General features: G+C 37.5%; 1 protein-coding gene across 1 annotated transcript in view; it reads left to right on the top strand.

Annotated features, from left to right (window-relative positions):
* The window catches only part of PDZD8 (PDZ domain containing 8), a 52,714-nt gene extending 40,520 nt beyond the window's left edge, over positions 1-12,194 (top strand). Inside the window, exons 4-5 of the mRNA XM_058029190.1 lie at positions 6,425-6,587; positions 7,616-12,194. Of these exons, the coding sequence (XP_057885173.1) occupies positions 6,425-6,587; positions 7,616-9,810 (2,358 nt within the window). The 3' untranslated portion in view covers positions 9,811-12,194. The remainder of the gene's footprint in view (positions 1-6,424; positions 6,588-7,615) is intronic.
* The last annotated feature ends 2,379 nt before the right edge of the window (positions 12,195-14,573 follow it).

Raw genomic sequence — 14,573 nt, 5'->3', positions numbered from 1 at the left:
TTTTTATTCAAGAAGTCTTTTGTTAATTATTTGAAAAAAAATTATTTCACAAATCAGTAAATTAATTTCCAAGTTTGTAAATGTGTTTTCTAGTATATTTTGGTTTCTAGAAGGACATATTGCTTCTAGCTATAGTGTATACTGATGTTTTAAGTAGCCAGTGTATTATCTTTTACATTACATTACCATCAGTCTTCTTCTAATGAGTGATTTGTAATTAATGCCTCTTTCTAGTGGGGAGGAAAAGAACTTAAGTGAATTTTCTATATAGATTTAATTTGATTGCAGGGATTATTTCCTTCCTTTCACTGTTGTACTGTATGGTGTAGTTATTCAGTAAGTATTACTACAGCTTTTTATTATATTTAAACCTTCTGTCAGTGTGTTTCAACATTTCTGAAGCCACTAAAGGAAATTCCCAGGTTAAATCTGGAGATGGAGGCACATCCACATGTGTGCATCATTGCACCTGTGCACGTGTAAGACACAACAGTGAGTACAGTGCAGAACTGAGAATTAAGGGATACTTTATTGATACTGAGCTATTTAAACATCCCAAGAACAGGGGTAGCTCTTGAATGCTCAGAAAGCATTTCTCTTTCTGTAACTGGGAGCTTTCTCAGTGCCTGGGAAATGAAAGTGTTTCTGTCATCGTGGATTCCTTAGTCCAGGTTTACATCGGAACATTTCTGATGTTACCGTGCCTGTGGACAGGAGGGCTGGAAAAGACTTGTGCCACACTGCCACAAGCTCTCCTTTTAGGCTTCAGGGCTGTGACACAAGGAGAAGAAAAACACCTACTCCTGTTCTAAACCATAGATTGAAATCCTCTCAGAACATTACAAGAAAATTATTTTATTTCCTTTGCGTCCAGGGTTTCTAAGGAGCAAATCGCGAGTTTGGCGATACGCATTTTCTTTCAGTGCCTCCTCTCCCCTGTAAATAATCTCTCAGCCTCTTTGCTGTGCAGGTCGTACATAATAACTGTATTCAGTAATAGGCTTGAAAAAAGCAATAATATTAAAGTCAAAGTTTTAAGGATGTTTGCCAAAAACGTTTTTTCAATAATACAAAGAACTGAATCTTCTGAAGAGAAGAAACTGCTTCCCAGTTTTTACTTTAATGTTTTGGGGGGTTTGACATGAAATATTCCTTCCTCTCCTGTCGGCGTGCAGGGTTGTCTGGGAGAATGTAATACTTTACAGACATTCTCACGTTTTCCTCAGAAGGCATTGGACTATACCTTGCAAGAATACCTAAGATATCACCTTTAACAACGCCGATGGTTTGACCAAAAAGAAATATTTTTATCCACAGTACAGCACTGACATGGGTTCAATTTCTGCTACATGGAGTGTTACACACACCTAATGGGGAATACGAACAATTTGGAAAAACAGTATTCTTCTAGTTGATGTAAAGTCAGTAAAAAAAGATTTCTTATTTGTGATTGGGTGATCAAGCTTTTTTAGCAATTATTCAAAAGAATGCTTACTAAATTCTAGTAAAGGTTTATGATGTTAATGCTTACAAATAGTTAAGCAAATCTAGACTATTGCACATTATTTTACAGTGTACAATTAAGCTTACAAAAACAACTATTTATTTTTTAATTCCTGAAAATAAGCAGTTAAGTTTAAAAGCAAAGGTCTGCTGCTCCAGTTATCCTGCCAGGGCTTAATTTTGTCATTTTCTATTTTTCTATGCACCTAATAATTTTTAAAGTTTAGCTGAACAGTGTTGCAATGCTGGTAAGAAATTGTCATACACGCTTTCCTAGATGTTGTAATCTCTGTATTTATTAATGGACATTATTTATTATGTCTTGTCTGAGAAATTCTGAATGGAAGTGCTGTATCTAAAGTTAACTAGATTCTACTTATGAGACTACAGTATTACTGTTGGCATTCTAACCTCTGAATCAAATAATAATCTAACTTCATACATAGTTCTGGAATAAATAGTAAATGAGATGGCATCACATTTGCCTGTTGCCTGTAAAAGGGATGTTTATCATCCCATTGTATTTGTAAATTATTCCAGACTGATAATTTCATGAAGCATTTGCAGATTAAAACTACATCATGTTTTGACATTCATGTAAAGATTTGACCATTTAAACAATACCAGCAAGCTGTAAACCTCTGATTAATCTCTGTGGAGTTCAGTACTGGTATATTTGAAAAGGTTTGGAAAAATTTCTTTTCACTGACATTCAACTGCTGGGCTTTCAGAACAGCAGGGCTGAGGCAAGGAAAGGCTGTGAGACTCAAGGGGATTTTCTCCTTCATTGTGTTTCCAGAGCACCCATCCAGTATTGAACTGAAAGTGGCAGTGAAACTGTGCTGTGGAATTGATGCTTGTGGACTTTGTGCTGTAAAAGCCAAGTGTTCACAGCTCTACATCAAATTGTTCTATTAATTCTCAAGTTAATTGGCATCTTGTGGTCTCTCATTTTATTGTTGGATTTGGGGATATTTTAAATAATAAAACAGTAAGGAAATTACTACCTTTTTTTCTCTATCTAGGACAGTCATTCCTGTTTTGTTGCATCTTAATCTCAACAAGTATTTCATAAATAGTCTGGGGATTGCTTGCCTTTTTTTTTTTTTTAAGATACATTTTCTAAGCTCTGTGATACAATTTAGCTCTAACTATTTCAATATAAAATACATTGAATGTATGCTTGTCACTGACAGTGAAGTACTAATGTCTGCTTTGTCTTGCTCCTTATTTAAATAACTACTAAGGTTTGCAGGAACTAGTAAAACGAAGCTATTAATTAGAGCAAATTAAAATAAACTTGCTTTAATATGATATAGCTAATTGGTTAAAATTTCCCTTTCTCCTGGGTGCAGCTGTTAGTTTTTCTCCCTTGCAGCAAGGTTTCTTGATAATAAATGTCCTTTCATTATTAGCAATTTTCTTCCAACCTCTGTGTCATTTAGCTGATTTTCATCCTCCTTGTGTTCAGTGTTCCAATAAGTCTTTGGCTCTTCACATTTATTATCAAGTCTTAATTTGAGTGGGAGACAGAAAGTAGCTGTGCTGGGTATACAAAGATGTTTGGGTTTGTGAGTGAACTTGTTGGGGTGGGGGATGTTTGAGAGCTCCAAATGGTCTTCACCTGCATTCATCTTAGCCTGAGATGGCGTGGTGTTTCTTGCAGGTGCCAGAAAGAATAATCAAGAAAACCATTCATCTGTTTTGGGTTGATAAATAAAACCACTTCATGAGAAAGCTTGTGACTGTGCCAAAGTTAATAAAAAAGTTGAGATGAACTTTGCTTGTTATGTTCAAAGGCGCTCTCCTTCCAAAAACAGCTTTCCATCAGATACTGCTGGAATATGGGAAGTCTCCTTGCCATCAGTGAGTCATACATGTTGTAATCTGCAGGCTGTGTCCCTGCATGGGAGCCAAATGTTCAGAGATACCTACATATCTTGGGTCCCAGCTGTCCCTCATTTCTTTCATGTGGTCTCTCCCTGGAGGAGGAGGGAAGGGTGAAATGCTGGGGATCACCTCAGGAGTTTCTCGTCTTTGCACTCCAGAATATTTTCACTGTTAAATCATCTACTGTGGAGTTCTGCTCAAAGGAGTTCTTGGATTCAAAGGAAACTCAAGAGCATCAGAGTCTGTACTGACAAGCACTTTAAAAAAGAGCTTTTGGTAACTTTTTTATTCATTTTTGCTGCCTAATTATGCCCTTTCTCCATATCTGCTCATCATGCACTTTGCCATGATTGCAAGTACCAACAGTTTAGAGATCATTGCTGCCTTTCTTTAAACAGTCAGATGTTGCAACACCAGCTCTTTCTCCAGACATTCTCTTTGAGACAAGACTTTCTGGAGAAATCTTACCACTTTGGGCCATTTTTTGAAGAGATGAGAAAATACCAACTGTAAAAGGAAGGAGTAGGTTGGCCTGAGGTAACTCCTGTGATGGGGTTGTGATGGCCACCTTTCGTCAGCAGGTGGGTGTTTTACTCCTCTGCTCAGAGACTGCGTGGACAAGAGTTGAGAACAAACTCACAGCAATGTCTCTTCTGCTGCCATGCAAAGCTAACAGGGTGTCCATCCTGGCTGGGCCTTGGCTCTCAAACCTCTTGTCTTGCTAAAGAGCTCCAGTCCTGGGCTGTGAGCTACAGAACTAATGTAAGACTTCAGAAGAAACTATATACAGTCAAAATAAATGACTTCCTAAAGGAGTATAATTAAATGGCCAGAATAACAGGGTGTTCAAAGGGAAACCATCTTGAGGTTTTTGTTGGGGTTTTTTTTTTCCTTTCACTGTTCTAAGCATCCATTTCTTTCCTGGAATTCTCTCACTAAACAGCTTTCTACTTCAGTGCACTAACAGAAATTAGGGGGAAAAGTGGTTATAATTTGTTTTTCAGCCCTTTGTAATTTTCATGTTTGTCAGCATTCCTTAAATGCGAGTTTACTTCCTGATCTTCATTATGATAGTTCCTCTTCTATTCAAACACAATGATTTGGAAGTATTTTTTTGAGCTTAATCACTTAGAGTGAGACTTACAAAGGAACCATCATAGGAAAACTGAGATTTGATTACTTTGACTCCGAGCAAAGCTCAGAAATAATGGTTTCCTCATTGTTTGATAAGAATGTGCAGTTATATTATTGTGATCTTTGGATGTTGTTTTTGTTGCAGCTTTGCGTGCTGCCAAAGCAAATTCGTGTCATTTGTGTTTTTGACAGTTAAAATATTCAATTAATGTTGTTTGAAATTGCAGTAATTGTTCATGTTGTTTCCATACAGCAGATTGCAACATTTGTGAAGTGCTAGCTTAAAGCTATATTGCATATAAATAAAGGGCTAAAGCAGAAGAGCAATTCTTTTTAAAAAAAAATAGTTTGCCTTCTTCCACAGACATTTCTAATACTTCTTTGTTTCTTAATGCTTAGTATTTTATTGTTTAGTTTTTTTTAATTTAATTATGTAGCAGTAGTTTTGGTGTAAATGAGGATGGCATTTAAACAAACAAATGAACAAAAATCAACTGGAAAGCTCCATCAGGGCTGTTTTTGTAGGCAACTATTTACTTGTTTCATTCTGGAATAACCTTTAAGTCTTGGAACTGCAATTAAACTTACATTGGTCTTGTTATTCTTACATACATTACTGGGGATTTACAATAGAAGTTGGAGAAAAAAGAGTAGGTGCCTGTGGGAAATGCAGAAAATAGTGACAAAGCTTTGAAAGTTAATACAAGTCTGCTTCTTCAAACTCAATAAACTGCTGAGCAGTTCAGCATTTTTATTTCTGCAAGGAACTGAACTACAATTAAAAAGAACCAAGATGCAGTGCTATTAAGATTATGGCAAGGGAGTGACAGCCATGCAGCCAAGGAGAGAGAGCCATGGACTGAGTAAAGGAGCACATCCTCCAAAGAGGAGCCTCAGCTCCAGGCAGTTCAAACATCCACAACTGAACAGCAACAAAGTAAATGCAGAAGGCTGGAGGAGAAGAGTGTCTACCTGAACTCAGTAAATTGAAACCAAATACAAAATTTCCTGTGGAGGCTTCTGCGCTGTCGGCCTCTCTCTTCTTGGGAATCAAAAAAAACAAATTAAATTTCTATCCTTGAAGCTGAAACATATGAGTTCTCCTTTCAAATAGAATATCTGTTGATGGAATGATGGTAGACAGTCATTTGGAATAGTCTAAAAGGAATGTGCTTTAGGGGAAAAAATGATATTGTTAAATTCATTAAGGGCTGCTTTTATTAGGAAAAAAGTTGCCAAAGATCTCAGCCACTGAGGTCTGTAAATAATTGATCCCTACCTAGGGGTGTCATGCAAAAGTCAGCTACAGGGATTGCACCTCAGATGTCCTTTTTTTTTTCATTTGTTTGTTTTTAAAAAGGTATTTGAAGTTATTTAAGTTAAAATTTAAATTCTATTTATTTCGCAAGATAAGTATGAGAAAAGGGTTTCCCTGTTTGAAGAAACTTTTTAAGCTATTGTTAATTTAGATTTGTTCTAAATATACTCAAGCAATCTATGAGTACATAAGAGTTTTGTCACTGCAAACACTCTTTTGCACAGACTATTGGAAAGCTGCTCACAGTGTTAGGTTTTGTGACACAAATGGGCTACATTCAGAGTGATACATAGGGTTGATGGTGCAGTGCTCCTAATAAAATGGATAATGAGGTTGTGTTTAATAGTAGTATTTCATTTAGGACTGGGACTTTCTTTGAATACCTCCAAAGGGGTAAAAGTAGTTGGCAGACAATCAATTAGATGAAGTCAATGGATGTCCTAATGCACTTTTAAATAATAATTTGTTTTTAATAATAAAATGGTATAATTTAATTTAATTTTTATTTAAATTATTGGTAGTAGCCTTGAATCCTTGCAGTCAGCTTTACTGAGATCCTTTTCACTTCTTTCTCTGCAGGCAGAACTTGTGAAGGGGAATCTGCAGAGCGTTGGGCTCACGCTGCGCCTTGTGCAGTCCAAGGAGGAGGATGCAGGGCACGTTGTCATCGAAACTGTGACTCCAAACTCACCTGCTGCAGCTGCTGATCTACAGAGAGGAGACAGACTGCTGGCAATTGGCAGTGAGTGATATGTCAGCTTTCACAATGAGGGTCCTCCTGTCCTGCATGCAGTTCAGCCAATCTCCCGTTCTTAACAGCTACAGTTGTGCTTGGCACTCAAAAGCTAACATTAATGTATTTATGGTCACTTAAGGTCTTTGTTTGCTTGATTTATTTCCTTGCACATTTATTTACTCCTTCTTAGGTAAAAGGCAAAAGAAGCTTGAATAAACATTTGGCAACAACATTAAAAACAGAACAAACAAACAACAAAGCAAAACGACAAAAAAGCAAGCCAAAACATTAATGTGACTGGGCTAGCAGGAAGTTTAACCTTTTACAGAGGTTTTACAGACCACAGTTTAAAATCTACAATGAGTTCTGTTGCTTAGGTACTGCCTAAATAAATCTCCATTGCAATACTCCAGTAATTTAAAAGGGTTTTCAGTTCCTTTGAATAGATTGCTGATGATTGCTTTAGAACAAAGGAGGAGTCATTTTTATGTGATCCTCTGCATGACTGTATTTGCATGCTCATTAAGATATTTTAACTTGCATGTAATTTGGAGATACATCAAATGGCTCTGAAAGTTCTGCCCACTCCAGCCACACTGATAATGTAGCATTATGCCCATATTTCATTAATATATTGCTTTTTTATTTTAGCCTGCTTCTGTTATAATTATTACTGTGTTTAAAGATACCCATCTTTTCTGAGCTCTTTGTTGAATGTCGAATGTCTACTGCTGAAAAGTCCAAACTTACAGTAAGAGCAAGGTTAAAACTGTTACCATATCAAATCAACATTACTGTGTAAGATTACAGTATTATTACGAGCAGCAAACTGGAGTGTTTATGTAATTATTTTTTCAAACTCCACATTTATAGGAATAAAATCGAGAGAATCCATCTGTTACATTTCAGTTAAACTCTTCTGTCATAATTGACTTCCTTTGTTACTGAGCAGCAATGTGTTTGTTGACTATTTTTGGTCACTTAGATTATTATCATAATTAGAACTTAATAATGTTTGTCTTTTTTTTTAATAGGTGTTAAAATCACATCAACTGTCCAAGTGTTGAAGCTGATTAGACAAGCTGGGGAGAGAGTTTTAGTCTTTTATGAAAGGCCTGTTGGGTATAATCAGCATGGCTCAGCATTGCAGGATGGATTTGGACAATTGGAGGACACAGCTTTCTTGTCACAGGCAGAAGATGACCAGAACAGTTTAACAGCTGATACTGATAGCAGAGATTTTGATTCAGAGTTTGAAGACTTAGCTTGTGATGCACCTGACCAAAAAGAAGATCTGCCAACATCTCAGAGTCCCAAACGGTCGGTAGTAATTCTTGCTGCTGCTAAACCTCTTGGAACTATATCACCCATCCTGAATCGAAAACTGCATTTAGGAAATTACCAGGCAGCATCCAAAACGCAACAAAAAGATGGGGCTAAAGTGGCAACACCTAAAACTCTTGAGGTTTCAGATGCACCACAGCCGTCAGGTAAACAGTCACAAGGATCTAGTACTAAGCCTCCTGTGCCACCTAGGCCCCAAATTAAGCCTCCTTTGTCTACTAATGATAACCAAAGTGTGTTAGAAACTGGAAATGTATGTCCTGATAAACCAGAGAGGCCACCTCCCCCTGCAAATAATGGAGAAAAATCTACAGAGAAGCTAATTAAAATTAGTGATCAGATAGAAGATCCGGCAGTATCAAAAGTAGTAACAGCACCAAAGCAAGATACATTAAAAGATGGACTTACAGAAAATGCACGTGGCAGCAAAGATAGTGATGATCAAAGAACGTGGGAGTCACCAGAAATTCCTTATAAAGCCCGTCAGGGCCGATGGCCGGTGGCGAGAACATCCTCCTGTCTATTTGAAGTAGAAAAATACCACAAGTACCTTAATGTTGCACTGTGGTGCAGAGACCCTTTCAAAGCAGGTGGTTTTATCTGCTTAGGGTATGCAAGCATAAAACTTGAAGAAATTGCTTTAGATTGTCTAGCTACGTCCTCGATGGAATTTGTTAGAAAATTTCAGCTGCTTGCTCCTACACCTAAGGCAGCAGTCACCAGAACAGCATTGAGGAGTTTGACATCCCATAAAGGTTTCAATGAAAAGTTTTGTTACGGTGACATAACTTTACAATTCAAATATTTAAAAGAAGGTGAAATTGATGAAAGCGCATTTCTGGAAAAAGAGAAAGAATTTCACTTAGAAGAAGAAGCTCACGCCCTTCAGAAAGAGGATCATTTCTCGGGACAAGTTGTCACAGAGAATAGGCATAGCTTTCAAGATACTCAGTTTCAGAATCCAACTTGGTGCGATTACTGCAAAAAAAAAGTGTGGACTAAAGCAGCTTCGCAGTGCATGTTCTGTGCTTACGTTTGCCATAAAAAATGTCAAGAGAAATGTTTAACTGAGACACCCTTTTGTGTAGGAGCCGAAAGGCGGCTCGATCGAACTGGGGGCAGCGGCAGAGCCGAGGGCCAGGAGGCTCCTGCAGCCTCCTCCTCTCGGCTGGACTCAGAGGCCAAGTCCGCTACCAGAACCACAGGGCTGACCAGGCACATCATCAACACGAGCACGCGGCTGCTGAACCTCCGGCAGGTGCCCAAAGCCCGGCTGGCCGAGCAGGGCCCCGACGTGGCCGAGCCTTCCCCCAAGCACACCCCGAACACGTCGGACAACGAGAGCAGCGACACGGAGCTGAGCGGGCCCAGCAGCCCCTCCAAGCGCGTCGTGGGCGCCGGCATCAAGCTGGTGCGCAAGGAGGGTGGCCTCGACGACAGCGTCTTCATCGCCGTCAAGGAGATCGGCCGGGACCTCTACAGGAGTCTGCCCACAGAGGAGCGCTTTCAGAAGTTGGAGTTTATGTTGGATAAGCTGCAGAATGAAATAGACCAAGAGCTGGAAAACAATAATTCGCTGGTTAAAGAGGAAAAAGAGACGAGCGACGTGAGGAAAAAAGCCCTGATATCTGCTGCACTGGCCAAGTCGGGTGAGAGACTGCAGGCCCTCACGCTGCTGATGATCCACTACAGGGCAGGCATTGAGGATCTAGAGTCCCTGGAGAACATGCTCTTAGAGAAGCAATCCAAAAAACTGACTAAAGATTTTGAGGAATCCAGTATAGCAGAAGAAGTGGATAGCGAAGATGGCAGTCTGACAGAGGCTCCAACATTGAACATCATATCAGAAGAAGAACCTGTTGATCCACCTCAATCAGTAGACTGATATTTACATATTTAGTCTTTGAAGGAAAGGACTAAAAGAATACTTTGCACTTAAATCCAAACACACACAAATTAAATTAAAACACTGGTATAATGTGCGTGTCCTGCTTCTCCACAGTTAATTGCTAATAGTGGTTCTTCTCCAGCTACAGCACCATCATTTTGTTAAAGTAGCTGGTTAAAACTACACTTTGGGGTTTATATTGGAAATTTATTTTTAATAACTTATTTTTATTTTTTTCTAATTATGTAACCTTACCATTTCACATCAATGTGTGTGGTTTCCCTAATGCATTACTTGACCCCACTTCCCTTCTCTGTATTTTTTGTTTTGTTCTGTTTTTTTAGGTAGTGTTTTCAATGGGAAACAGGCAGGGTTTTCAAGATGTTTAGTATCCATTGTATGATGAAAACATTATAAGCTTGTTGCATGCCTAAGCTGATGACTCAGAAGTCACCAAGGGGCCAGGCTTTTAAGTGTTAATCACAGTTTTATTGTATGTCTTCTAGGTAATTGTGTATTTTTTGCCAAACATATCATGAAAGCAAACAAAAAGTCTTTCATTTTGTCTGTTATTAGTACTTACTGAAGTTACCATTGCATATCATTTGTTTTCCATGTTTTTGTTAAATGCAAGAACTTTTTGTAGTTTGTATTTAACATGAAATATAGTAATGCTATGCTAAAGAAAATCCTCCTTAGAACTTGGGACTATTGTTAGATATCAAAGTATAAACTGGTATCTCATAATAATTTAATTGGGAATATTTTCAAGGTAAGAGTCTTGTTGCCTTCCAGAATGAAATCATATGTTTGTGATGTTGTATTATCTGATAGCCTGATAAAGGAAAGTTGTTCTTCACAAGAGTTGGAGGTTTCATTGCCTTCTGTGTAAAGCATGTAATCATGGTGTAAGTAATATAAAGAAATTAATATTTTGCTGCAGACTATCATTTTGGAAAGCTTAAGGTGCAAAATACAAAGTAACTAATGTTCTCTCAACACTTGAGTAATCATAGCATGGTAAGTTGCATTCAGCTTCTCAGACAAAAGATGCAGTCTGAGCAGAAGGATCACCTTTGTCAGCAAAATGTCTTATAGTGTATATAACATGTTTTATTTGAGTCAATTTGTGAGTCCAGTAGAGATGAGGAAGAAATTCAGCCAGCTGCTTTTGAAAAGAACTGTCTGGTCTTGTGCTATGTGTAAAATGTGGATCTTAGCATCACCTGGCTAAGGCCATCATTCTTATTTATTTCCTGTAGACATTGTTTCATCATCTGTGTATAGAAATTTTGTATAAAATATCATCTTTATTTTAGGTACTGTGCTAGGTACTTGTATCATTATCACTGGTATTGCTGGTAGTAGAAAAATAAAGCCTTCGTGGGAGTTACATTTGAGATGGTAAAAATAACTCCTTTAGTTTTTGAGGTCACCTGTAATGTACCTCTCCTTTAAATTTGCTTCTTGGTTTAGTTTGTGATGGGCAAAATGAAGAAGCAGTGGTTTTCATCATGGGACAGTGTGCTTGTGCTTCTAAGCAAAATGGTTACTGCCAGTCATGCAACTACTTGCACTTTTTAGTGAGTTCTGGGCAGTTGATACTACTTAGTTGATGTATGGAAAACTATCCATGCTAAAACAGCATGTGACACACTTCTGAAATTAAGCTTCAGCAAATAATCGCACAAAATGAGCTTCCCTTCTTGTCTGAAAGTTATTTAACCTGTACTTGCTTGAGATGCATATTAAGACTTCCCCACTCCATTTTCTCAGCAGCTTACCATTGGTGGTGATCTGCATTCAATGCCATCAGAGTTTGCTCTTACAGACTACTACAGAGGTTTTCAAATATATCCAAGTGCTTCATTTAAGCCCTGGTGCACATGAAGGAGCTGTGAAAACAATGCAAATACTGATTTCAAAATACACATTCATGGTTTCAAATTGACTCCTGTAACACAGTGGGTAAGAAAAGCTGGGAATCGTTTTCCTCACATAAGTGTTGCTAATGATGATGATTGTAAGAGGTAAATTAAATGTGGTGCAATATTTTTAAATATACTGAATGGAAAAAGGGCAAAATAGTTGTATTTTAGTGGTAAGAAGGAAAACATGAATTCCTATCTGGCATTATTTACAATAAGCAGTGAATCTCCAGGGGGAAATTGTAATACTACATTCCTGATGTAATCTTTGCTTCATGCTTGACTGTAAATAGCTGAAAATAAAGAATACCACAGAAAACAAGAATATCTTGACTTAATGATATCTGAATAGGTGGCAGCTACACACATTTGCAGAAGACCTGCCTAATATGATTTTGTTGGCTATTATTTTATCATGAAAATAAGCTTTAATAAAATAGTTTTGCTAAATTATCAACTTTCTTGCATTGTGTCAATGTTTTTTAAGCACTTCTATTGCAGTAGCTTATCATCTAAAGCCACCACTTAAAGGAGGGATCTTCAGGGGGAGAAGCACGTTTTGCATTATATAAAACTACTGATAACTGGATTATTTGGGGCGAGAAATTTGAAACAAAGCATCTGTGGAAGTTTACAGCTGCAGAGGAGGATTAAATAGTGGGAGTAAATGAATAAAGTATCTTTATCTATCACACCTGAATTGACACAGATCAAAATATACAAAATAGGAAAAATCCACATTTTTCCAGGACAGAAAAAATCCTAAACAACTGCTAAGTTTTTATTTGGGAGTGGGGGGAAAGGTGGCATAGAGATTACAAAAATGAGTGTCTATGTGGATTTTAATTAATCTTCCTCTTCTGGTGGAGCAGGAATGGAGCAAGAGAAGGGGAGCCACTGCCTTGATCTGCTCAGCAAATCCTGGGAAGATGCTGCTCCCTCAAGCCAGCAGAAACTGGCACCAGCTGTAGAAAAGGAATGTGATCCATTTCTCTCCCCTTGGGTCTCCTCCTCAAACTCCTGTTGCACATTAAAGCAAACTCCTCCTTAGTTTTGATGTGCTCAAAAATTCAACGCAAAGCCATGAAGAAAGCCTTTTTGTGCTTTTTAAAAAAATGTGAGTTGCTATGTTTGAATCACATATTAGTGAATTTAAGAAATACACTGGTTGATCAGCTGGCAAAAGGATGAACACATCCTATAATAATTCAGAATTCTTGCATTGGTATTTCAGTCTCAGATTTGATCAGATTAGCAATTTGATGTTGACCAAAAGACTTCATTGAAGACTTCAGTAAGTAGAATAACATCTCTTGGAACAAAGTTTCAGTGTTCAAATCACAGTAAAATCTGAGCCTGATGTAAATAGCCACTGATCTGCACAATTATTACTTACTTGGTGTTAGTGGAGAATTCATCATGTGACAGAATCTTGGTTTCTGAAGGAGCTCTGAGAAATGCCAGCTTTCCCCACACTGGTAAAGCACACTGCATAAGGCAAATCCTGAGAGGGGTTGTTCTTTTTTAATCCTTTTTTCACTTTATTACAGTAGGTCATGAACTTCTGTCAGATAACTTTATTTTGATGCGTTCTGAATGCATAATTATTGACAGAGCAATACTTGAAGTTTGATCCACTATATTTTTCATATTTTTTGACCATAGTATATACGCTTTACAAAACTATATGTAAACATAGTATCTATGCTGTAGTACATAAAACATCTGCAATTACATGAGAGAAGGCACATCAAGATTTTCATTTTACAAATGAAATGATACACCATGGCTGAGAAGGACATGGGGATTGTTTTTAAAATGCTTTCTTTCCAAGTCTTGTTTTTTCTAAGTGCAGGCAGGGACTGCCTAATACAATACTTCACCTGTATTGGGCTGTTTCCCCAAATGTTATGAGAGATTGGCAACAAACTGGCTGTTTCTTCCATTTTTTGAAGCCAAAAGTGTATTTAAAAAAATAACTGTACATTGGATTTTTAGATATATATGTAAATGCATGTAGAAGTTGTTTGAACTGCTCCAGGTAGCAGCTCACTTTCAGTACATGCTAAGAGTGAATACTGTAATACTGCAGCTGTTCCTAACCACTCACTGAAGATGCAATTAAAATAAAGTTGAAATATGTTAAAAGATCCAAAAGATAGAAATACAAAAAGTATCCTCATGCTGTTATATTCCCTGCTAAGGGACAGGAACAGTGCATGTTCACACCCACTTGTTTGCCTGGTGCTGAGTGTTTGGGGGCTTCACATTGCACAACTGCTTGATTAAAACTTTGTTAGATACTAATAATAGCAATACACTCATCTGTTTAACAACATGGTTTCCTCAACATTGGTGGTTCAGGGAGAACTCAGTATTTAAACTGACAGAGAAGTTGTGCCTCTTATTTAGTTTTTTGTATATATTATTAGGACCTGAAGTTGATGGAAAAAAGTGATAGTGCTGCCCACACTCTGAATTCCAGCTTCTCTCAATGCACTTACGAGGGTGTCACTTAAAAGGATGTAAATTGGATGGGTTCTCTTTGAGGGTTGCTTTTTAAAATTTCCAATTAAATAAGACTCAAGTTTGACAGTAACCTATGACTTCAAATAAAATATGAAATACTGCCGATGAGGTGGCTTTAAAAACCAAATTGTTAAAATTCACATTTTATACAGATTTATGCTACACATTTAATAAAAAATAGAGTGTAATATTCAATAAAATTAAATACACAAAGAGTAACACTATACAAATGGTCTATAAAAGCTCTTTCCCCCCATAAGGCGGTTTGCAGTCTGCTTTATAGTCACCAATAAATAATATACC

The sequence above is a fragment of the Melospiza georgiana genome, chromosome 8, assembly GCF_028018845.1.
Source record: "Melospiza georgiana isolate bMelGeo1 chromosome 8, bMelGeo1.pri, whole genome shotgun sequence".
Classification (NCBI taxonomy): Eukaryota; Metazoa; Chordata; class Aves; order Passeriformes; family Passerellidae; genus Melospiza; species Melospiza georgiana.
The sequence above is the reverse complement of the archived record's forward strand: the minus strand, read 5'-3'. Positions and strand labels throughout refer to the sequence as shown.